The sequence below is a fragment of the Gossypium hirsutum genome, chromosome A02, assembly GCF_007990345.1.
Source record: "Gossypium hirsutum isolate 1008001.06 chromosome A02, Gossypium_hirsutum_v2.1, whole genome shotgun sequence".
In the NCBI taxonomy this organism is placed as follows: Eukaryota; Viridiplantae; Streptophyta; class Magnoliopsida; order Malvales; family Malvaceae; genus Gossypium; species Gossypium hirsutum.
In genome coordinates this window covers 8,076,677-8,100,507 of record NC_053425.1, presented here as the reverse complement: position 1 = coordinate 8,100,507, position 23,831 = coordinate 8,076,677, and the positions used below count along the sequence as shown (strand labels likewise).

The following is a 23,831-nucleotide window of genomic DNA, read 5'->3' as shown; positions in this document are numbered from 1 at the left end:
CATCACAAAAACAAGATTAAAAATTTAATCTATAATTAATTTAATATATGACGATCATCAAGAATATGGCTGTAGTTTAGTGGTAAGAATTTCACGTTTTGGCCATGGAGACCTGGGCTCGAATCCCAAGAGCCACATCCATTATTATTATTATTTTTTAAAAAAAATTCCATTCGAACCAGCCATTCAATACAAATGAAAACAGAAAAAAAGTATATATTTATTTAAAATATATTAAATACAAAATTATAATTAAAAAATTAAAGTTCCTGTCATGTTTCACGTGCTTGAATTGAATGGCTTATACTTTGAGAATAAGATTTTAAGACCACCTTTAATTTAAAAATTTAGGATTACATCCTTCCTACGTTATATGTTCATATCATAGTTGTTAATTTGGTTTTAGTTTATTTAAATATTTTATTTATATTTTATATATGTTTAACTTAGATTCAATTATTTTATGATTTAATTAATTTGAATTATATTTTTACATGATTCATGATTCATGATGAATATGTAATTGTTTATTTTATTTAACTGTTGGGAAAATTATTATAAACTTATTTCAAAAGATACAACATCCTTTAATAGTTTATATTATTTTTAAAAATAATATAAAATTTATGTACAGGCTTTATTAAACAAACTTTCAAAAATTATAACTTAACAAGGGCATTTCATTCCCAGAATAATTTATGATAATTAAATGGTTGCACTTTAAAAAAAATAAGCTAGAAAATTTTGTTTAGAAACAAAAATAATAATTATAATTTTATAAAATAAAATGATTAAATTTAAAATTATATATAGATTTTGATTTAGTATATATTGTAGGTTAATGAATAATTAACGTAATTTCAGTATATTCTTCTTATATCCAGTTTCAAATTTTCTTTTCCTATATTTTGCAAATATTTAATTATTTCCTGTAATAATTATTTTAAATTATATTTTGTCAGGCCATACTTCAAAGATGTTGAAGGAACAATATTATTAATTAGAATATTCTTTTTTGATATGATGGTCAAAGTGTTCATCGTTCTAAGTGTGGTTTGAGTTCAAGTCGTGTTAGTTGCGTTGTTATTAGGGTATTGCCTTCCTCTTGTTATATCCGCCTTTTTTTATACAATATCTAAAATTACCTATAACCCCCCCTCAACCTTCAAATTAAAAGATAATGCGCTTCAACGAACTTGAACTCACAACCTTATACCAATCGAACTAATACACAATTGGGAATTATATATTCTTTTTAAACTCTACTCATTTTATTTGCACACATTTTAATATTTTCGTTTGGGACATTAGCTTTTAAATTTAAATTTAACTTTATTTGTTTTCAGTTAATCTCTTTCGTATATAATTTGATAAAAAAAATTTATCAGTAATAATCTGAAGATAACGGTAATTTAATAATAGTATTTCTTTTTCTTTTTTCTTACATAAAAAAATGCAACAATAAATAGAAGCAGCAAACAATGTAATAAACTAGTATATGATTTTTTTACAGAATAATCCAAAACTTATATTCTTATTTTTTTTTTAAATGTAGAAACGACAATGAATATTTAAAGATTCAGCGTGAAGATGTACTCTATAATTTTTAAAATATACAATTATAATACCCCCTATACCTTATTATTTTTCAAATGATTTTATTTTGAGTTACTATAAAAATTAATAAGATACAAAAATATTATAATCAATTCATGTGAACAAGAAAGAAATCAGTATATACTTGTGTTTTCATCTTTACACAGTCAATCTTCTCTACAATACACAATGTTTAATTATAATAATTAAGTTTATTGTAAAATTAATATTTTATCATAAAATATGAAATTCACTTTTTACTAAATTAATTCTTTATGATTTTAATAAACTTAATTTTATACTAAGTAAAATAAACACAATCAATTTTAGTTAAAATATTATTTCAATAAAATATCTTAATTACATTTTATAAAATAAAGATATGCAAGTTTTATTAAAATACAATCTAAATATTATTATTGTATGTGTCTCAAATGTTGTTATAAATATATAATAATTGTCCTTTATAACATCTAAAATTTTGATAAATAAATGAAGCTATTATAGAGAAGGTTTTATAATTGTATTGTGTATATATGTTGATGAAGGAAGCATATTTACTATTTTCTTTCTAGGCAATTTTGGGTATTAAGGATTGATTTTCCCTGCTCTTGTTTGCTTTGTGCTCTTACACGACATGATTATACACTCCTTTCCTTCGCCTCCGCTCAGTGTATGATTCCAAAGAGGTAGAAACAAACAAGGAAAAAGACCGTAAATTTCAATTTGGGAATAAATTTAGGCTTTTTATTTTCTTTCCCCGCAATTAAAGAAGAAAATCCCCCTTCAAAAGTATATTTTACCTACCTACTACTAAATTCTAATATACAAAGAGGGTCTGTCTATAAATGAGGTCTTCACTCACTCTTCACCCTACAATCACAGAGAATTTGGCCCCTTCTACCCACAATCACATATTATATTTCATCCTCCTAAACCCTCCCTTTTGTTTCTCCCTATAACAGCCACACCCACCACAAAATCTGAACAAAGGGGACACTAACGCATCCCCAATTTTACTTCCCATTCTGTCGGCTGGTTCACAAAGCTAATATTTAGAACAATATTTGATTTTTTTTCTTAAAAGAAAAGAAAAGGTGAAAATTTTGACAAAAAACAGGTAATGTTCTAAAGAAGCAACAGTTTGGTGGTGAGGCTAAAAGCAGAAAGTCCAAAGCTCAGCTCAAAGCATCAGAAAGGCCTGGTAGACTTGGCTTTTGCATATATAATTCAGTACAATTTTCCCAGCCCTTCACTTCCAATTTATATGGTGATCATCCGTTCCCTCCCTCCGACAAACAATCCGAAATTTCTTCTCATCAGCTTCTTGATTTTTTCTCTGAATCCAGTTCTTTGGTAGCCCGTACCGAGACCCTTCAGTCACCAAGCACATCCTTGAGTTGAATACAACAAACAAGATAACAAGTGACACTGCGCATGATGATTCTCCAAAATAACTTAAGATCCATTTACAGTCATTTCAGGTGAGGATTTTGGTGGTACCAAGGGACAGTCATCGCCACTTAATTGTCTATTGTCTGAGGGGCTATGCAAGCAATCTGAACAATTTCTAGGAGGTTCCTTCTCTCTATGGCTGTCCTCTTCCGAACTACTTTTACCAGAACTTCTAGAACTGCTAGATTCCTTCTCTGTATGATTTCCCTCACCCAAGGCTTTGGTCCCTTCAGCTGATTGACTAGATAAAGGCATAGCGTTTGCAGTTTTCTTACTTGGCAGCACTGCCTGGCTTAGGGTCGAACACAAAGCCGCAAATACACTATCTCTTGCTTTGGAGCTTTTACCCAGACGCTGCTTCTTATAAGCTACTTCATTCTCATGCTCTCTAGAAATCAACTTCCGCTTCAACCTAAGGGTCTCCAAGGTTCCTTCATCGTCCTCTGAGGTCTCAGTATGCTTCTTGGGAGGTGGTCTATAGTCTTCATCATCCTCATCGTCCTCATAGTCGACCAGTCCGCCAGATCTTGGGCTACAAAATCAGATTGAAAAATATAAATTATGAACCCAAACACACCATACAGCATTTTCAGTAATCAATCTAGGATGAGGCCATTGAAATACCTTAATGATGGGCAGCTTGCAGCAACTCCATCGGATGAAACAGGTTGAGATTGTACTTTCCGAGTGCGAGATTCAGATGATGTATCGTCTTCGTCACTGCATATGCATGCCAGATATAATCACTATAGCGGAAATGGATCAGAGGAAAAGCGTTGACTCATCTATTGATGAAAGTATACCTGTCCTCGTTGAAATAGTCTTCCTCCTCTTTCTCCAGAGCACGCTCATCAATTCGTTTTCTTGAGTCCGACACATTAACATTAGCTTTTGTTCCACAATTTTCCAAGCACTGCAAAAAGAGTGTCACATCAATGAAGTTTAGACCTAAAAGTCCCAGCAGTAAAACAGGGCAGTAACCGGAATACCTGTTCATATTTGACTTTCAAGGACTGAACAGAAGCCAAATACTCGAACTTAACCAACTGATTCCAAAATGAATCAACTATATATCCAACCAATAACTTCACATTTTCCTGCATGAAACAAAGTTATTAACAGACAGAATCATCAAGATACTCTAATATCACTATACAGACCAGATATATATGCACCTTGCGGATATATTCAAAAAGTTCCAGGACTGCAGAGTTCAGCACATTGTAACGATTCCCATTAGCAACAAAAGCATCTATAACTGGTTTGAGAAGGTTTTTCTTAACAAAATGATTTACCAGATGTTCATCCTGCAAGATGAAAGCTTAATTTAACCAGTTAGAACATGTAATAGCTTTTACTCAACTTGTCAAAAATATTTAGCATCCATAAAACTGCTAATTTGCAACAAGTTAAAAGAATTTAAATATGGGAAAGTCATACTCCTAGAAATTGCAACTTACAAATGTACAAAAAGAAAAAAAAGAAAAAAAAAATTCAAAAAATCATACAAACAAACATAAGAGCTCAATGCTTAACTGAGCCATCTAAAACAACAACAGTAGAAACACTAGAGGCAGGAGATGTGCCAACAATCAGCAAAACACAATATATGTTATTTATGGTACCCCTCCATGGATGCGTCCATTATATGGATGTCATAAAGGTGTCAAATAAACCCCTGTCAGCCTATGTCCAATTTGAGCAAGATGTAAAATAATTGTCAGACATAACTTGAGAAAAAGTGAAGAGTCAAAGCCACATATATTTACTACATATCTTAAAAGATAAACAGATCTTTAAACTAAGAAACTAACATCCCCACATGCAACTAACAGCAGTCAAAAGTGAAGTCAGGCATCATTCACATAGTAAACGGTTTCACCTCCAATTTCATTCATATCAATGCCATTTTATTATTCTAAAGATGTCATGAGTGAATGTGAACTATTCAACTTGATAGGATAGAATTTATTCTAAAGCTTAAACCGAACTCACTTACACGACGAGAGAGAATAGTGCGAACAAAGCGAACCGCAGCAACTACTAGGTATTTTTCCCTTCTCCGTGTAAGTAACAAAATTTTGTCTATAACATTGTTAAGCAGAAAATTACACCTGAACAATTAAGAAAAGGCCAATTAATATCTTAGATTAAAGAATCAAAATTTTCTAGATTATACAAAAGTATACAAAAGATTACTTTATTCTATAAGGATGATGCACAACACAAAAGCAAAGCAATTCACATATGTTTAAAAGAATTTCAGGCTTTGTGCTATTTTGACTTTCAACTCTTCCAGCACTGCTTGCCAAATTACTTGTTGACTGGCCAACATCTTCAGAAGGGCATGATAATATTATGACGTCAATTAGCTGGCCCAAATGCTTGTCATAAAAAATATCAATAATGGTATCTCTCTGCAACAAAAACAATATAAAGTCAAGCACTTGCAAGAAAGAAATGGAACTAGTAACTAAAAAGTAGGAACTAGCAACGAAACCAGCATAGTGATAACCAAAATATGAGGCATGAAAATCAACTGCTAATCTTTCTTCTGTCATGATATCTCAGTATGTTATATGGTAAGGATCTCTCAATAATCTAACAGCAACCAGAGGATCAAGCATAAGCCTTCTGAAGTTTGATTGAGCTAGTTAGACATGAAAGTAGAACCTAGCCAACTTCTATGAAAACTCAGCTCATTCATCGACTCTACAACTCTATGCATGAGAAGCTGAATTCAGCTTGTTTTCATATTTCTCATCCTCCACCATGCTAGGATGTAACTTTATACAAGTCTATGGTTCCTTAAGAACTGAAGTAGAGAATATGGTACATATTCTCGTGCAGTAAAGCAACTTAAGACAAGTAAAGGTTGGAATTTAGGTTCAGTGTAAGTCTATACAATTTCCCATCTACCAAAATACAATATAACACCAGCACATAGAAATAAAGATCAAGGTAGGCACCTGAGCTCCTGTCAATGAGAACGAATCCAATAAACTACGAAGAATTTCAAGAAACTGGCAGTGCATATCCTCCCCAAAATCTGTTATCATCCCTTTAACCTGTGGATAAACAACTATATCAGTTCTAATTCTATCTCCACATATATAGACACATGTAAAACAGTGACAGGATATTTCTTAAGTTCATCCAATGGTACTGCTTCAACACAAAAATTAACATCATATCATCAATCACTAATAAAATTAAAATGCATACCAAAAGTCCTAAAAGAGGAATCCCTTCCTGGCGAACAACATGAGAGCGCAGAAGGGTTGGATCCTGATTCAAGAATAGTATGAGGATGTCTGTCCTGCATCCATTATTGAGACCTATTATTAGGACTTAACTAGGGAAAAAGTTACATGCTACGCTGGAAAGAAAAAAGCATATTAAAGAGAGATACAAAAATTGCATTACCCAGTTAGTACAAGCTTTTTATCTTGACTCTGCAGAGCATCACTGATAATGTCAAAGATACCTTCATTTATAAGATCCCTAAAATGATCAAGAAAAGAAACCAATTCAGCCATAAGATAAATTTAATTGTTTAAAATATAGTTATGGAGAAGCGGAAGCTTTCAGAATCAAGAAAGCAACATGAAAAGAATGCTAATACCAGATGTCCAACTTGTAGAAAAGCCTACCTAAATAGTTGAAGCTGCTGCACCATCTGCAGGCTCTTGCTTAAACTACAAAATTCACGCAGGAAATATACCTATTGAAAAAAAAAAAACATGAGTGATACCAAATCAATTAGAATAGATCACATAGATTAAACCCATCGGAAGATCCACAGATAACAAATATTCCAAAATGAAAATATTTGACCTCACCCAAAGCAAGACCTTTTGCAACCTAGTAAAATGCTAACATCTAAACACAGAAAAAAAAATGCAAAAATCAACCGCCTTAGACAGATTAAAAGCAAAGGAGGCCTAAGCGAACTCACAATCTAGGCCTAAACATCAATTCATTTAACCTCAGTTAAATCTAAGCATTTTAAATTTTAACTGAATATAAGGTAAAATACTAAAAGAAACTCCTAACTGTTTCACTTTTTTAAGTAAACCCCTATACTTGTATTGTACCCAAATACACCCTCATTTTTCAATTTGTTCCATAAAAGCCTTTATATCAAATGAAAGATTTATGTTAAGGGCTTACATACAATACAAATTAAAAGTTTAGGGTTTATTTGAGTATAATTAAAGGTAAAGGGCATATCTGGGTGCAAATTAAAGATTAATGTAATATTTGGGTACAATAGAAGTATAAGGACACGCCTAGACAAAGTGATAAAGTTCAAAAGCTTTTTTTCCTTTTTGGGGGGGTTATTTCAGCCTAAAATCTAACATCTAAATGGATAAAAGAACATGCATCTTACTCAAATTGAAAGAAAAAAGAAGGGAAAAAAAAGAGGGGTAATTAACTAAAGGTCAACAAAGTTAGATATCTTACAATCTGCTGCTCATAACAGTTAGCATTAGAATAAAGGAAGCAGCAATCATAACCAGAAGAAAAATCATTATACAATTAAAATTCAATGTCATGATTACCAAATTCTTCTTTGATTCAGCAGATGTGGTGGGTGATCTCAACCTAGCAAACAATTCTTGAATAAAGGTGCTGTCGTCCTTCAATAAAGAAATAACCTAGAAGAGAACACTGAAGTTAAGTGGAAAAGAAACAAAAAACCTAGGCCTCACATATTAACAAGAATCACTAAAAATCTTACTATAGCATTGTTAGAATGAATCATAGAATTGAGACTGGCAACTGTTGCCTCATCCAATACCCTTGCCAAAACAACATCCTGACAGAAGCAATCAGAAGCAAGAATTACAAAACCAAAGACATGAAGAGTCATAAGCCTTAGCCTTAACATTTAAGATCCTTACCTTCAAATAACCAACACGGTATGCCTGGTGTATTTTTGAGATGACCATCGGATTTTTAATTGGAACGGCCTGTAAAAGAATAAGAATGAACCTTTTTTTACAGAACTGATTTTCTTTCACCTGATCTAAACTCCCTCCATACACATCCACTATAAGCAGCAAGACCCATGTAAAAATAAATTACCTCCTTAAAAACAACATGTTCTTTCAGAAAATTCCGATAGTGTTGCACCTGAGGAACATCAGGATCATCTGCAAACCAAAGAAGAAGAAACTGCCTTACCAAAACAAGCTAAACTATTAAGCAATAGACAAATTTTGGGGAAATAGGACATCAAACATAGGAACATTCAAAAAGGCAAAATATATAAAAAGGTTATTATCATAAAAAATAATTGTACAATATCTTATAACTACAAGCCCGCATCCAAACAATCAAATGAAGTTGCAAATTGAACATTCAATTCTATCCACCAACAGTCCCTAATAATACATCTGTAAACAAATAGTGATATACTTACATTCAAGAGAACCAATAATATCCATGATCAATTCCTCTCCAAATATTTTCTCGAAAATTTGAGCACTATTGAGTAAAACTGTAAGATAACCAATAACATAAATCATGGATCCATGAATCAGTCATAAATACAAGCATGTTTTAATAAAGAAAAAGAGCATTTAAGCAAAAAAGTGTACTAACTTATCCCCTTGACTATTTTAAATATCATGTGAAGACCATCCATATTTTCCAAGTCTTCACAAATTCTGAATAGCTCCATCAGCTTCTGGAAGAAATCTTGCTGCATTGAGATCAAACTCAATTTAGCACGTCTGAACATTTAGAATTAACACAATAGAAAGTCAAGACAGATACTAAACCATAAGTTTGAAACAGAAACAAATAAAACCAGGAAACCAAATAATAGAAAGCATAGGGAAAAAATTAAAAATAACCAAGAAATAAAGCTCATAGTTACATGTAGAAGAAACATGCAACATGTTTGATATTTCTCCCATATGACATGGAAGATCACTGAGAACACAAAAGCTCAGAGAGTTGAGAAGCCAGAGGAAAACAAATTATTACCTTGATAACACAGCCACAACTGATAACTTAATGTGGCTGAATACCAACATTATCAATGGTTAAGTGACTGGCAGTTAACCACCGAATACTAAACTGCACAAGATCTACATACAGAAGATATTAACACGAAAAAGCATGGTTTTCAAAGAAGCATACATCATTCAATATTAGTTCTGTCAGCCGCATCTGATCAGCAATGCCACTCTCAGTCACAGTCTGCAGGGAAAATTGATGAACAAAATGAAAAAATATTTAGACAGGTATACCTGAGCAGACTAATTTGAAGAAGCTTTCCAAGAAATATAAGCAGATCATACAGAAAATATAGAAACTACTAAAAGAAAACAAAAATAGACAACCTACTCCAGATTACAAGTAATTATAACAAAAGCTGAAATAATTATAATCAAGACTAGCATAAAATAAATAACAACTTCAAATAATAAATAAGGAAGAAATGAGGAAGAAAATCATTGAGCGAAAACTTCCAATATGTTTGAAAAGGAAAGAAATCCAGGAATCACACCAAGCAACAAAAACAAACTTAAACAGAATGTAATCCAGAGAACGGCTTGTTCATTAGAACCTTGAGGATTATTGGGAGAGTAGAAAGCTCCACAGCTGGCAACTCCCTCAACTCACTATTCATTGAGTGAAATGTTTCACCTGCGGTAATAATATATGAGACAATTGTTATTCATCAGGGTATTTCAAAATTGCTCAATGATAAGTTCGATACTGTGCCTAATATAAATACATTGCATACTCTAAGAAAACAATCATTCTGTGCATCATGGCTGAAGATATGGCCACTAAACAAAGGAAGCCCATTTAATAAAGGTCTGCCTACATCTAAGGCAGAAGACAAATACATTATTTGATTAACAAAATTAATTCTCTTTACAAATTTTCCAGTTTCCAGAACTTAAGTCTTTGTTTGGACAAGATTGACTAAGGGAGTTAACCATTTACACAGATCTAACGTTTAACCAACTTCGGTGGAGAGTTAACTTCAAGGGTTTCCAAAAAAACAAACTTACTGTTGAGAGAACTGAAATGTATATTTCGTTGCACATTACAAATGTGGTCCCTGTATAGAGAAAAAGGATTAGTAGAGGGGTGATGAAAGGGAAATAAAGGTTGATGTCATAAACTTCCAGCACAGTGAACTGTAAGAAAAAGGATATAAAATTTGAGATCAAAAGCATTCAATGCGGATGAAACAACTTATAAACATTACTTACCATATGTAAGAGCATCCAGTGTTCTCTTGAAAACTAAGCGCTAATTCTGTAGAATACTCGGAGTCTCTCCATGATATGATTGTATCTAATGATAAACGCACATATCATGAAATCAAACTGATATTTTAACAAACAACAAACATTGCTATTAATGAAAGCAGAAGAATACCTTCTTGTTTTCTGTAAATGTCATCAGGGCAGATACGGTGCACAAGCAATGTCTCGTTGTCCTCTTCATCAAAAACATACAAAGCCAGCTCTTCTGATCTCTGAAAAATAATATACGCGTTCGTTTAAGAAGAGAGGCGTTTTCATCAAAATAATTTATTTTTGAAACCAAATCCAGCATATCCAGATTCAAAACAGAAAAATCTGAACCAGATAAGAGAATTGAACAGACCTCCAAATAATCAACAGTGACATGCCCAGTTCCTTGATCATCCCATTTACCATCCTCATTCAAACGATAGACCTTAACTCTCTGAATTTATACGTAAATAATTTGACCAAAAGAAAAGGAGAGAAGAGTTAAATAGCATTCAAAGACTCATGCAAAATTCAAGAAACAACATCAGTGACTGAAAATGGTGTTGGTCTGATGTACCAGAGGATATCATAAAAACACTGCACTGTCCCACAACATGAAGTTAGACCTTTAGCTGCTATCTGAGCCATTCTACTCGTAAGAATATATGATTTTCTTATGATTTGACCCAAAAATGTAGAGAATATTTAAATAGCATTCCCAAACTCATTGGTAAAAGTCTAGCACACTAAACAATGATATCATTGCAAAGTCCCAGTAACATAAAGTTAGACCTTAAATGTTATTTAAACCATCCCACTGACAATAAGGAAAACTTTTTATCGTTTTCCCATCTGCCACAACACCCCCCCAAAATGATAATTCAATCATCTAGAAGTATGAACTATGGCACTCAAAATAACAGAATACTAAAATCCGATACGAAAATTAGCATATTCATACAGGAAAAAAAATTTCCCCCAAAAAAGCAGAAGCATCTAACAGTGTACTAATATTGCAAAACAGGATAAAATCCCAGTTAACTAGAAACCTAACCAAAATAAGCATGATGACAGGTGCAATGAATTAATACTCATTTCGAATATTTGGCACAGTTGCATACATCCTTTGACATAAACTACAGTAGTCATACTCCAAAAGAATCATAACTTATTCCAAGTCTCTTGAGCGTAAAATTGATTAAAGGCTACAACACTGCCCAGAATGCATTTCAGACCCATATTAAGCACCCGAATCGGGGGGGGGGGGAATTCCATGAAAAAGCACAAAAACATAAACTTCAAACCGATTTCTCTAACAGCTCAAGAAAAAAGACAATCTGGCACCCCACTTGAAGCTAATTCACTTCTCCAAACACTTCAAACCAAAACCTAATGACTAATACTATGGAATAGATAAAAAGAGTCACACCTTTACCCATAAAGCAAAAAATAATTCAAAAATAATTGAAAGATTAGAACTTCACTTTGTAAATTCACATATCATTTCTCAATAAAAAAGAAGAAGCTATAATTAATACCCTAACTCATCCTAGTAGTGAAGGAGCAAAAAGTAAAACAAAATTCTAGGGTCCAAACGAGGACAGAGAGATATGAACTGACCTGCAGCGAATTGGAGTTGCCTTGAGATTTCTCTTGAGCACCCATCGAAGCTTCTCGGTCTCCGGTTCGGAAAACTTTTTGAATCCCAAATAATCCCGTGGAATCGTCAAGATTGAAAATTCGAAGTTAAAATTGAGAGAGATTAGAGGGATGACCTCGAATTAGGGCTTTTGGGAAACGAGAAGAGAGAGAAACGAGCGGGCACTTGAAATAATAGGCGGGAGAGAATAAGAATTCCTTTTGGGAAGCGGATCAATAGAAAACCCTAACCGCCATTAACGTAAGCTGAAGAAACCTTAATTTTTCCTCTCTTTACTCTCTTTTTCTCTCTTTCCTTTCCTTCTTTCTATTTCCTGCGCTAAGAGCTTGTCGTTCCCCGGCCTTCGATGAGTGAAAGGGAAAAGAAAAAGAAAATAATAAATAATAAATAATTAACAATTGAAATTTTGTTGTTTTTAAACAAATAAACAATTGAAAATAATTGGGCTTATTTTTGCGTTTAATTACGTATTTGCTTTCTGGTAATTTAAAATTATTTTCTCTTACCTATATTTTTTTTGTCTAAACTAATAAAATAAATTATTTAGTAAATTTGTAAATTTTACAATCAAAAATTAAAAAATTTGTTAAAACATACTCTTTTAAGATTATGTATTAAAAAATTAAAATTTTTGCAAAGAGCTTCTCCATACATTATGTATAAAAATCCTGTAAAAAATTATATATAAAAGGAATGTCTAACGAAGATCTGTTTCTTCGCGATACGGGTGTTTCTTTTTTTCTTTTTTCTTTTACATTTTTTAAATAGGATTAAATTTTAGTTTTAGTCTTTTATTATGTACAATTTTAATATTTAATTTTTATATTTAATTTTAACATAATTTTATCTCTATATTTTTATAATGTTATTAATTAATTGAATGTTCGGTGTTTAGATTCTAACATTTTGATAATCTCATAATCTCATATTACGACCATCTCATAATATATGATTTAATTTAATTACAACTCATTCCTTAAGAAATTTTAGATTATTGGTGTAATCTTAAATTTTGGACTAATTTGCCTTTTAATTTTATTATTATGATCAATTTAGCCTTTTTTTCTTAAATAAAGTTTAAAAATAATAAAAATAAAAAATATTTTTTTAATAGTGGACCAATAAATATCATGTATTACAATTATATTCATTATATTTTATTAAATAGTTTATTAAATAATTTATTTATTAATATATTAATTATGATTATAATTATAATAATAATTGGTGTTACAATCACTTTTAATGGATTATTATAATTATGATCTATAAATTTAATTCAACACAATATATTTATTTATTAATATGTAAATTGTAAGAATTTGTCATAATTTTATAAAAATTGAGACTAAAAAAGTATTAAAGGAACTAAACATGAAAAAAAAAATAGATTCTATAACAAGAAACAATTGAGTAAAATATGCCTCTAAGTAATGTTATATTTTGTCAACCAAACATCACAATCTTACATTCCAGCAAAATAAACCAAACGAGTTAATCTCACATTCCATTTGTAATGTTACATTTTCGTAATTTTATTACAAAACGTAATCTAAGATTAAGCAAACCAAATGCCCCTTACGAGTTTTAGAGATAAACACGAAACATTTCATTTCTTTTAAGGTTGCATTTTTTTTTTACATTATAAGACAACTGTAAAATTATAATTTTGACCACTAAACTATGCTCAAAGCTGAGGTTTAATATATATATATACATATATATATTTAATTGTTGACATAATTGAGTGCTTCTACTTTTGTGATACTATTAGTTAGCTTAAATAGTTAACAAAATATTGTTAACTATTTTAATCTGTCAGCTTTTGTTAAAAATACTACCCCAATAAAAAATAATTATTTTATCCTAACAAATTTGAATGAGCATTTTTAAGAATAAAACCCTAATCAACATTCTCAATAATTATTTTGATTGTTATATAATTACTAAGTGACTTTTTTAATGAATTTTAATGATAATTATAATTAATCAAAATTTTTAAATCTAAAAACTCCATGAACTCAAATCCTGAAAATAAAAATGGATGACTAAATTATAAATGTATGAAAGATATAAGGACTTAGATGAGAATCTAAAACGCACATTAGTTAAATAATAAATTAATAATAAGCTTTTGAACTCTGATCCATGCCGCCATCCAATAAAAAACGCTCAAAGATTCGTTTAAAACGCGTACCGAATTTGGATTTGACACGTAAGAACGCAGCATCGAAAGGTAGTTTTAATAACGTCATCTGCCACGTGGAGACATCTGAATGATTGATGTGAAGGTACGGTTATAGTGGTGAAATGACGGGTAAAGGGGATTGCGTTAAATTGTTTGGAAATTGGGAAATGTTGAAGTTTGTACCTTTTTTTGGATTCTGTCCACTCGTGAATTGTACAGAAACAGATGAATGGTACGGTAGGAAAATTAAGGTGGAAAGATTACTAAATTCCTCATCATTTCTTTGTTTGAACTTAAATATAATAAAACAGATTCCTTCTTTATTTCATAAACAGAAAAAATAAGTTATGTTATGATGATGGATTGGTGGTGATGATGATGATGATGAAGTTTTTCTTATAGTCCAATCATGCCATGTCATAATTAAGCATATAGATTTTTGAAACATTTTAAGGTGTTTTTTTTTTTTTTTTGATTTCGATGAGATTTGTTTAAATTCTGTGGCTATGGTTGAATGGAAGCCTGGAAGGAAAGGTGTGGGAATTGAAATTTTTTAATTTAATGATTAAATTACAAACAGTTGACTTCCAATGATTTTTTAATATGAAATTAAATTTAAGTGAGATTGATTTCAATAGAGGAGAATTTGACATTAGTAAAATTAGAACATGTGATTATATATTTTGGTATTTAAATTTGATTTTTTTATTCAAATTTATGCTTAAGTATTTTTATTTCAAATAAGTACCTAAATGTATTTGTGTATTATTGGACTACATTTCATTGAAAATTTCCTGTAATAAAGATTTCAACAAAGTTACATTTTGGTTAACTTGTGGAACAGAAGACCCTTTAATTAGCAATAGAAATGAAAATTTAAATCTCAATCGTAAATGAAAAATTTGAAAAAAAAAACCATAAATTCGTGCGAAACAAAAAATTTTCTCTAACAACGGTGACAAAATAGTAAAGATTTTTTTTTTCCTAATCAAATTGAAAGTATAAGCATGATGTAGAAATAATGTGATGTATACGATCAATTGTTGTTAGATTTAATATTTTTTTTAGGATAAAAAAGAAATTGACCTAGAAATTGTGTGTCCAACTGGGTAGTTACCCGTTACATTTATATTATATCATAATAAAAATATAAATATGTTAAAAATAATACTAAATTAAGAGGGGCATAGACTGGAGAATACAATTCTCAACACCTGTGAAGTGTATTGTGAGGATGAGCCCATTTCATTGGGCAAGAACCAAGATGTGTAAAACCCATCTTTTAGCAACGATTTCAGTGTTAAGTCAGCCTACAACACAAAGATGTTGAAAATCCTAAAACCGGCAAACCCCTCAACACTACCTCTTTATCTTTGTTTTGCCTTTGGTGGGTACATTATAAATCCGCCACTTCTTGAACTCTCGATAGAGTCATTTTATGAACTCGCTTAAACTCTCAATGAAATTAGGAGACTTGAGGATAAAACTAAGCATGACACACCAAGCCCAATACCACACCAGAATAACACTTAAAAGAGTAAAAAATCTCTCAACCATTGGGGCCTCTACTAGGGTTATCTAAGAACTACATCCATTCAAGATTTGATTGCTTTAGTTCTTAAATGAATTTGGAGAGGGAGGATCCGAATGATCTATTTACTGTCATAGCTAGCTAGCTTTGTGTTGGGTACCTGGATACACAGGGACCGAGTAGCGGTGGATGGGATTGATCATAGTCCTATTTCTGTCATCCATCAAGCAACCGAAATGGCGTTTTTAAGAAACCAAGGCGAATAGGCCAGTTTTTAAGAAACCAACCTGTGGATGAGAACCATAGCCTTTTCCGAGTTGGAAGGTAGCGGTGGTGGACTAACACATCAGCTTGGATACATAAATGGCGTTTTAAACAGATCAGTGTCAGTGGTAGTACAAGCTTTAGCAAAGCTCCTGGAATGGACCCACTATCTAGTCTAAAAGTATAGGTGGGCCACAATTCTCGCTGACCACCTCCAGATGAATAGGATGGACACACCACCTTGGCAAAATGACTTCTTTTCAAGACCACAGAAGTGCACACTCATCCTTGGACCCTGAGAGAAGCAATGGCTCTTCGCAATAGTGTAGTAAATAGGGGTCTGTACTAGACTTTTCTCCTTATCCCTCTTTATTCCATTAATTTCCTTTTATCCTTTTGCGTTTCTCTTTGCTTTTGTGCTCTTATGTATTAGAAAAAAAGTGAGTAAAATGGGGATCCCTCCCTCAACCGAAGATCTTAATCCCCTGTAAAAATTTGACTGGGAGAAAACAAGGCAAAATACTCTTAGGATCTCCTCACAATGGGGGTGGACTGAGATCCAAAGGGAGCACAAGCAGTTTTGCACTTAAAAAGTTAAAATTACACCAAAAATAGCCAATGCCAAGAGTTCCCATAGACGATCAAATCTTATACAATTCCAACTAGTCATACAACTACTAGTAAAAAGCAACATTCAAGGGATTCAGAATTTAAATCCCAACATTTATAACTCTCCCTGTCATCATCTTTTGTGGCCACCTTTTTTTTTTTTTCTAAAAAAGACCAAACCTAAAGGTTAGATCAACCGGTTCATACAACAATCAGAAAATGCCAACATTTTCAAATCTTTCTGCGGTCTGCCTAGAAAATTCCACAACATATGCCTAAAACAGCAATCCTCCCTACACAAAATTCTGCCTAAGAAGTGGCCAGAATCAAGAGCAAATTCTTGAATGCAAAATAGGTTCGCAATTCTAATTTATGGTGCTAAAATATAATCTATGGTCACTTTTAGAACGTAATGTATAAACCATGACAATTCTTACAAAGAACTATTCCGGATTGAAGACTATCCTCAAAAGTCAAAAGGGAAAGTTATGATTCATGGTCTTTGCCTAAAACTAAAATTGCATAAAAAATAAAACCGTACTATGCCAGTAATCAACAAGTATACTAGGTAGGACATCATTACGAGAGTATGACCCTCCAAATACATGGGAGAAAATTGAAAAAACTTGTACAACACGTAGTTGTGTTTGATACCCATACCCAAAGCCAAGCACCGTAGTTTCTAGATTTCATTTACTTGGACCAATAGCTAAAAGCAAAACCCCAAGTCTACTTGGACTATAATGCTTAATAACACCTAACATAAATCACTTCAGATAAGAAAAGCAAATTATAAAATCCACTCAGCGTCATCCATGTTCATGCATCATTATATAGCTAAAAAGGATGAACTTTTCCAGGCCAAATCAATGAACTTAATACATGAAAATAATAAGAGAAAGAAACAAGGAAAAAGAACAGCGAATAAGCTCAAAACATGTTCATGATATTAATAAGCTCACAACTTCAGATCTTTTCTAACAAATATAATCAACAATCCCATAAAACAACAATATAAAAACTAAAGGAGCGTAAATTTAACACTAAATTCCATAGAAGATAGTAAAACAGCCCTAACTAGAAAAACTTTAATAAAGGATAATTTTCTTTTCCATTTAAATTTACTCTTCCTCAGCGGCAGACTCTCCATTCTTCTTGTTGTGCTTCCTTGCATACCTCTGGTTCCTCAAGAACTTTGGATCCATCTACACATACAAAAACAACAACAACAACAACAAAACCATTTGTTAGATAAAAATCTTAAGTTAACTCAAAATTCGATCGGAAAAAGAAAATAAAAATGATACCCCTTTGGTGGAAGTATGGCGTTGACTCTTGGGTTTCTTGATGCCATTCTTGTGAGCCTTGTAAGACTGATTGTGAGCGGTGTGGTTCTTTGACTTGGCCATATCTGCTCAACCCTAATCTGAATCAGACCCAAAAAACCGCTGTGTAAAATTGATCCTGTAGAGAAAAGAAGCGATTTTCAACTGAATAGAAATGGATTTAGAAGCTAACCTGATAGATATCAAGATGCGGAGGCACTCACTAGGGTTTTTGGATATTGTTATATATTGGGAAGGTTTGAAACCCTAATTTCTTAATGTTGGAAGTTGAAAGACGAGAATGCCCCCGAATTGTTTATTGATAGATGGGTCGGGTTTTACCCATTTCGGGTAATCAGATAAACTCATTTATTGGACCTCATTGCGGGCTTCATTAAATTTTATCAAAGCCCAAATTATATTTTTAGATAAAGCTCAAAAGGAAAATATAATTTTTTAAATAAATCTACTAGGGATAATGGCATAAATGATCCCTTAACTATAACAAATATTTGAATATGGTATATGTGCTTCTTCTTTTTTTAATTAAGGATTGTTACTTGTAAGTTGCAAGGGCATTTTATTAGTGTCCACAATTACAAAGTCATGAATTTCGTCAAAGTAATCCATCTCAAACCGTACATTGTTATCACTATTAAAACCTATGCGGCTTAAGCAATCCGTTACTCTATTGGTCAAACATGTTACATACACAAACTCGATGTTTAGAAATGTTACTAAAATTCATTGTTTTCTTTCAATCATCGGTGTCTAACAATCATTTTTGATACATATCCTATGGTCAGAGGAGGAGCCAGGGAAACTAAGTGGAGGTCCGAACTGACTAATGTTGAAGAATAAGCGGATGAGTTGTGGTTAGGGGTGAAATGCCACTCGAACCCGAAGCTACCTGGTTCCCCCCGAAATGTGTTGAGGCGCAGTAGTTGACTGGACATCTAGGGGTAAAGCATTGTTTCGGTGCAAGCCGTGAAAGCGGTACCAAATCAAGGCAAACTTTAAATACTAGATATGACCTCAAAATAACAAGGGTCGAGGTCAGCCAGTGAGACGATGGGGGATAAGCTTCATCGTCGAGAGGAAAACAGCCCGGATCACCAGCTAAAGCCCCTGAATGACCGCTCAGTGATAAAGAAGGTAGGGGTGCAGAGATTTGCACTCAAAGGTAGGGCATTTCCCATTTTTATCTGAACTTTTGTACTATAAACAATGGTATCTCCAATTATAGCCGCTCTGCGATGTAAAATATATCTCTTCTCACCATCCTCATAGTGTATAAGACAAATTTATGCATTTTGATTAGGGTCATATTCTATGGTTACAATTCTACCATATATGTATTTCTCATTTCATCGAAAAACCTTTTTACAGTATAGACGCTTATGACCTCCCCCTTGGTTATATCAAAATTCAAGAGCAACAAAAATTTTGGTTTACCATGGGTAAGGACACTATTGCTGACATAATAACCTCTATACGAAATGCTGATATGAATAGAAAAAGAACGATTCGAATAGGATCTACTAACTGTTGCGGAAGCGACGATAATATTAATAACAATATTATCAGAAATATTTAGATAATTATTATGCCAACAATTATACTAAGAAAATTCCCAGTTAAATTGGAGGGGTCACAATGGTCCCGCTTAAAACCCAACAACTAGACAGAACTCACTTAGATATTTATAGCAATAATAACTAAATAAATATAACCAACATAAAGCTATTAAATAAAAGCAAACAAATAAGAAATAAAATACCAGAGTTTTAACGAGGTTCGGCCAATTTAGCTTACGTCCTCGGACACTACCAAATTAATATTTCCTCTAGAAATATTACAAAGGAGAAGATTTTGGGATGATACAACCAAAGGGGGAGGGGTTCTATATATAACAAACCAAACCCCCTCCATTTCTATCTTTTCCTAATGTGGGATATTGCCAATATTCAACAAATCTCCACCTTGGCGATATTCCACATCTTCGAACATCTTCTCATAACACAAACTTCAATAGTGTCTTCAAATTTGCAACCAATCGCCTTCTTCCCTTTTGGTAGTTGTGCCAGCTTCCACGTCTTGTTTTTCTCTAGAGATTGCATTTCCTCTTCCATTGCACCTAACCATCTATTATTCTCTAAACTCTGAATGGCTTCGGTGTAAGTGGATGGAATATTATCAACAACTGGAAGTGCATAAGCTACCATGTCAGTGAAACGAGCAGGTTTCTGAATTTCTCGTCTCTGCCTTCTGACTGCAATTGGCTCTGATTGCTGTTGAGGTTCTTGGGTAGAAACCTCTTCCTCATCTGACTCTGCATCTGCCAATGAAGAATCACTAGTGGTACCTTTTGCTGGAATTACCACACTCTGCTCAAACTCCACCTGCTGCGGAGTACACTCTACCTGCTGCGAAGTACTACTCACTCCTTCTGGATTTACCTTATTCAACATGGCAGATTCATGAAAGGTAACATCCCTACTGATTATCGTCTTCTTTGCCTCTAGACACCACAAACGATATCCCTTAACACCAGCATTGAAGCCCATGAATAGAGCCTTCTTTGCTCTTGGATCTAACTTTGATTCTTTCACATGATAATATGCAATAGAACCAAAAATGCGCAAGGTGTCATAATCAGTAGCAGGTTTTCCATACCATTTCTCTAAAGGAGTCTTGCCATTTATAGCAGATGATGGCAAATGATTGATGAGATGTTGAGCGTACGTCACAGCCTCAGTCCAAAACTTTCTATCTAATCCAGCATTAGATAACATACATCGAACTTTCTCCACAAGCGTTCGATTCATACGCTCTGCCACCCCATTCTGTTGCGGTGTTCCACCTACGGTGAAGTGCCTTACTATGCCACAATCTTGGCATATCTTCAGGAAAGGATCGCTTTTATATTCTCCACCGTTGTCTGATCGGAGAACCTTAATCTTCCTTCCTGTCTGATTTTCAACTTTAGTTTTCCACTTAAGGAAAACTTCAAGCACCTCATCTTTGTTCTTCATAGGAAACACCCAAACTCGTCTGGAAAAATCATCAATAAAGGTGACAAAATAACGTCTTCCTCCAAGTGATGGAGTCTTGGACGGTCCCCATACATCAGAATGCACATAATCCAGAATACCTTTAGTATTGTGAATCCCAGTGCCAAATTTCACCCTTCGTTGTTTTCCCAAAACACAATGCTCGCAAAATTCAAGTTTGCAAGTCTTTGTACCTTTCAATAATCCTTGCTTGGCTAGAGTTTGCAAGGATTTTTCACCAGCATGGCCCAAACACATATGCCACAGCTGTGTTGCCTCAGCGTCCTTCTTGGTACTCGTAATTGCTGCTGCTGTTGTCCCGACCACTGTACTACCTTGGTAGTAATACAGATTGTTCTTTCTTATGCCTTTCAACATCACCAATGCTCCTGAAGTTGCTTTAAGAACTCCATCTCGTATTGTCACAACTAGGCCTTTAGATTCTAACGACCCCAAAGAGATGAGATTCTTCTTCAACTTTGGGACATATCGTACATCCCGCAAAATTCTAGTAGATCCATCATGACTCCTCAGTTTAATTGAACCTATCCCGGCTATTTTACACGTGTTATCATTACCCATGTAAACAACCCCTTCATCTAGTTTTTGAAATTCAAAGAACCATTCCCGAATGGGACACATATGATAGGAACAACCAGAATCCATGATCCACTCATCTGCATATAATGTTGAAGATGTCATACTAAGAGAAAAGTCTGACTCTGCTTCACTATTGCATTCTGCAACATTTGCATCTTGCGGAGTCTTCCCTTTTTTCTTCAATTTTGGACAATCTTTCTTCCAATGTCCTTTTTCTTTGCAAAAAGAACATTCATCTTTGGCAACAGCTCGACCTTTGGACTTTCTTCTCTTCCCCTTAGACTGACTTTGCTGACGACCTCTTGTTACCAATGCTTCCACTGCTGCTTCACCTGAACCTTTCAACTTATCCTTTCGGCGTAGTTCATAGCTATACAATGCAGCAGTTACTTCATTGAAAGTTACTTCCGATTTTCCATGAAGTAGAGTAGTTTCAAGGTACTCAAACTCCTCAGGAAGCGATCCCAACAACATTAACGCCAAGTCTTCGTCTTCAAAAGTCACATCCAAATTCAACAAATCAGCCACCAGCTGATTAAAATTGGTAATGTGCTCGTTCATCGTGGTACCAGGAACATAATTGAAACGAAACAGTCTTTTCTTCATATGCAACTTATTTTGACTGTTCTTCTTCAAGAATTTCTCCTCCAATGCTTTCCACAATTTACTTGCAGAAGTCTCTTTACTGAATGTATACTTTTGCTCTCTGGAAAGACATGATCGAATTGTACCACATGCCAATCGGTTGATGGTCTTCCATTCTTTATCATCAACCCCTTCTGGTTTTTCTTCCTCAATGGCAATATCTAGACCTTGTTGAAAGAGGGCATCTAAAAGCTCGCTTTGCCACATGCCGAAATGACCTGTTCCATCAAAAATTTCCACTGCAAATCTCGTATTTGCAGTTCCAACCCTCGACAAAATGTACGAAGTGGAAGTTGTTGATATGGATGGTTTTTCTTCTGTCATTTTTGCCATAGCTTCTATTTAATAGCCACCAAATGCGGAATACCCACAAGCTTTCGGAAATGTTTCTGATGTGTAAGATCAGACTAAGCTGCAAACACAGAGCATACTACAAAACCTTGGCTCGGATACCAATTGTTGCGGAAGCGACGATAATATTAATAACAATATTATCAGAAATATTTAGATAATTATTATGCCAACAATTATACTAAGAAAATTCCCAGTTAAATTGGAGGGGTCACAATGGTCCCGCTTAAAACCCAACAACTAGACAGAACTCACTTAGATATTTATAGCAATAATAACTAAATAAATATAACCAACATAAAGCTATTAAATAAAAGCAAACAAATAAGAAATAAAATACCAGAGTTTTAACGAGGTTCGGCCAATTTAGCTTACGTCCTCGGACACTACCAAATTAATATTTCCTCTAGAAATATTACAAAGGAGAAGATTTTGGGATGATACAACCAAAGGGGGAGGGGTTCTATATATAACAAACCAAACCCCCTCCATTTCTATCTTTTCCTAATGTGGGATATTGCCAATATTCAACACTAACATCATTGAAAATATTGTTAAAATACTTTTACAAGAATGTTTTATTGATAATGTAAGGAAACATGGGGAACACAACAAATATTTTTTTGGTTTTAACCCTACGACATACAAGGAATGAAAAGGAAATAGAACTATTTTAAATTTACGACGGATCAGTCAACTAGGTCTACGAATCTATTCTAACTATCAACAAATTCCTAGAATTTTAGGCGGGATGGGGATTGTAATTCTTTCTACTTCTTGGGGTATAATGATAGACCGGGAGGCTCGACTAGAAGGAATCGGTAGAGAAATTTTGTGTTACATATGGTAATCAGTTCGGTATACGAATTATATCTGAAACTCTCCATTTGTAAAAAAAAAGAAAAAAGAAAAAAGAAAAAAGAAAAACATGGGTTGTCTAATAGAACTCCTCCTGCCTTACGGTAGTTGATACGTCAAAGAATTTTTACTTGGAATAAAAGAACAAAAAGATGGATTCATGACTAAGGTGGGAAATTTCCCTTTTAGCCTCCTTATAATTTATAAAATTTTAAATTAGTAATAGTAAAATGTCACTTTGCTCCTCAAAAAATAATAAAAATTGATTTAATCATGTAAAAATTATAAATATATATGCTATTAAAATAGTGAAATTATATTTTTATTAATGTAAAAATTATACAACTTAATTCTGCCTCTAATTTATTTTTTTTTTAACTTCGTGATTATTTTTTTCTTACATATATTCAAGTAGTGTGCATATGAGT

At 33.2% G+C, this 23,831-nt stretch overlaps 2 protein-coding genes across 6 annotated transcripts; both read right to left on the bottom strand.

Annotated features, from left to right (window-relative positions):
• Positions 1–2,580: 2,580 nt before the first annotated feature.
• LOC107938663 (serine/threonine-protein phosphatase 4 regulatory subunit 3) lies at positions 2,581–12,361 on the bottom strand. Of its 5 annotated transcripts, XM_016871883.2 has the most exons (24): positions 11,940–12,361; positions 10,693–10,773; positions 10,462–10,561; positions 10,293–10,377; positions 10,089–10,138; positions 9,635–9,714; positions 9,205–9,264; positions 8,662–8,761; positions 8,480–8,557; positions 8,143–8,210; positions 7,959–8,027; positions 7,796–7,873; positions 7,617–7,712; positions 6,705–6,775; positions 6,478–6,555; positions 6,277–6,370; positions 6,021–6,119; positions 5,251–5,468; positions 5,051–5,165; positions 4,227–4,358; positions 4,041–4,148; positions 3,855–3,964; positions 3,676–3,771; positions 2,581–3,583 (listed from the first exon to the last, which is right to left on the bottom strand). In XM_016871883.2, exons 1-24 carry the CDS (start codon positions 11,982–11,984, stop codon positions 3,055–3,057), a joined length of 2,640 nt encoding a protein of 879 aa, XP_016727372.1. In that variant the 5' UTR covers positions 11,985–12,361; the 3' UTR covers positions 2,581–3,054. The 5 variants fall into 5 exon arrangements, with proteins under 5 accessions (XP_016727372.1, XP_040945940.1, XP_040945946.1 ...); XM_041090006.1 differs by lacking the exon at positions 10,693–10,773 and having other exon boundaries at positions 11,940–12,344; XM_041090012.1 differs by lacking the exons at positions 7,796–7,873; positions 7,959–8,027 and having other exon boundaries at positions 11,940–12,344.
• A 5,135-nt stretch (positions 12,362–17,496) lies between these two features.
• On the bottom strand, positions 17,497–18,225 carry LOC107938650 (60S ribosomal protein L29-2). The gene is made up of 3 exons (XM_016871872.1): positions 18,090–18,225; positions 17,879–17,997; positions 17,497–17,776 (listed from the first exon to the last, which is right to left on the bottom strand). The coding sequence occupies exons 2-3, from the start codon at positions 17,978–17,980 to the stop codon at positions 17,693–17,695; spliced, it is 186 nt and encodes a 61-aa protein (XP_016727361.1). The 5' UTR covers positions 17,981–17,997; positions 18,090–18,225; the 3' UTR covers positions 17,497–17,692.
• Between the last annotated feature and the right edge of the window lie 5,606 nt (positions 18,226–23,831).

What these genes read in the sequence shown, in the direction of transcription:
- LOC107938663 (XM_016871883.2), bottom strand. Translation starts at nt 11,984, where the DNA reads ATGGGTGCTCAAGAGAAATCTCAAGGCAACTCCAATTCGCTGCAG. An exon ending in TATTATTGGTTCTCTTGAAT is followed by an intron (nt 8,211 to 8,479) that starts GTAAGTATATCA and finishes TTTGGTTTGCAG; the next exon opens with ATGATCCTGATGTTCCTCAG. An exon ending in AAAAAGCTTGTACTAACTGG is followed by an intron (nt 6,371 to 6,477) that starts GTAATGCAATTT and finishes TAATGGATGCAG; the next exon opens with GACAGACATCCTCATACTAT.
- LOC107938650 (XM_016871872.1), bottom strand. Translation starts at nt 17,980, where the DNA reads ATGGCCAAGTCAAAGAACCACACCGCTCACAATCAGTCTTACAAGGCT. An exon ending in GCCATACTTCCACCAAAGGG is followed by an intron (nt 17,777 to 17,878) that starts GTATCATTTTTA and finishes TTGTATGTGTAG; the next exon opens with ATGGATCCAAAGTTCTTGAG.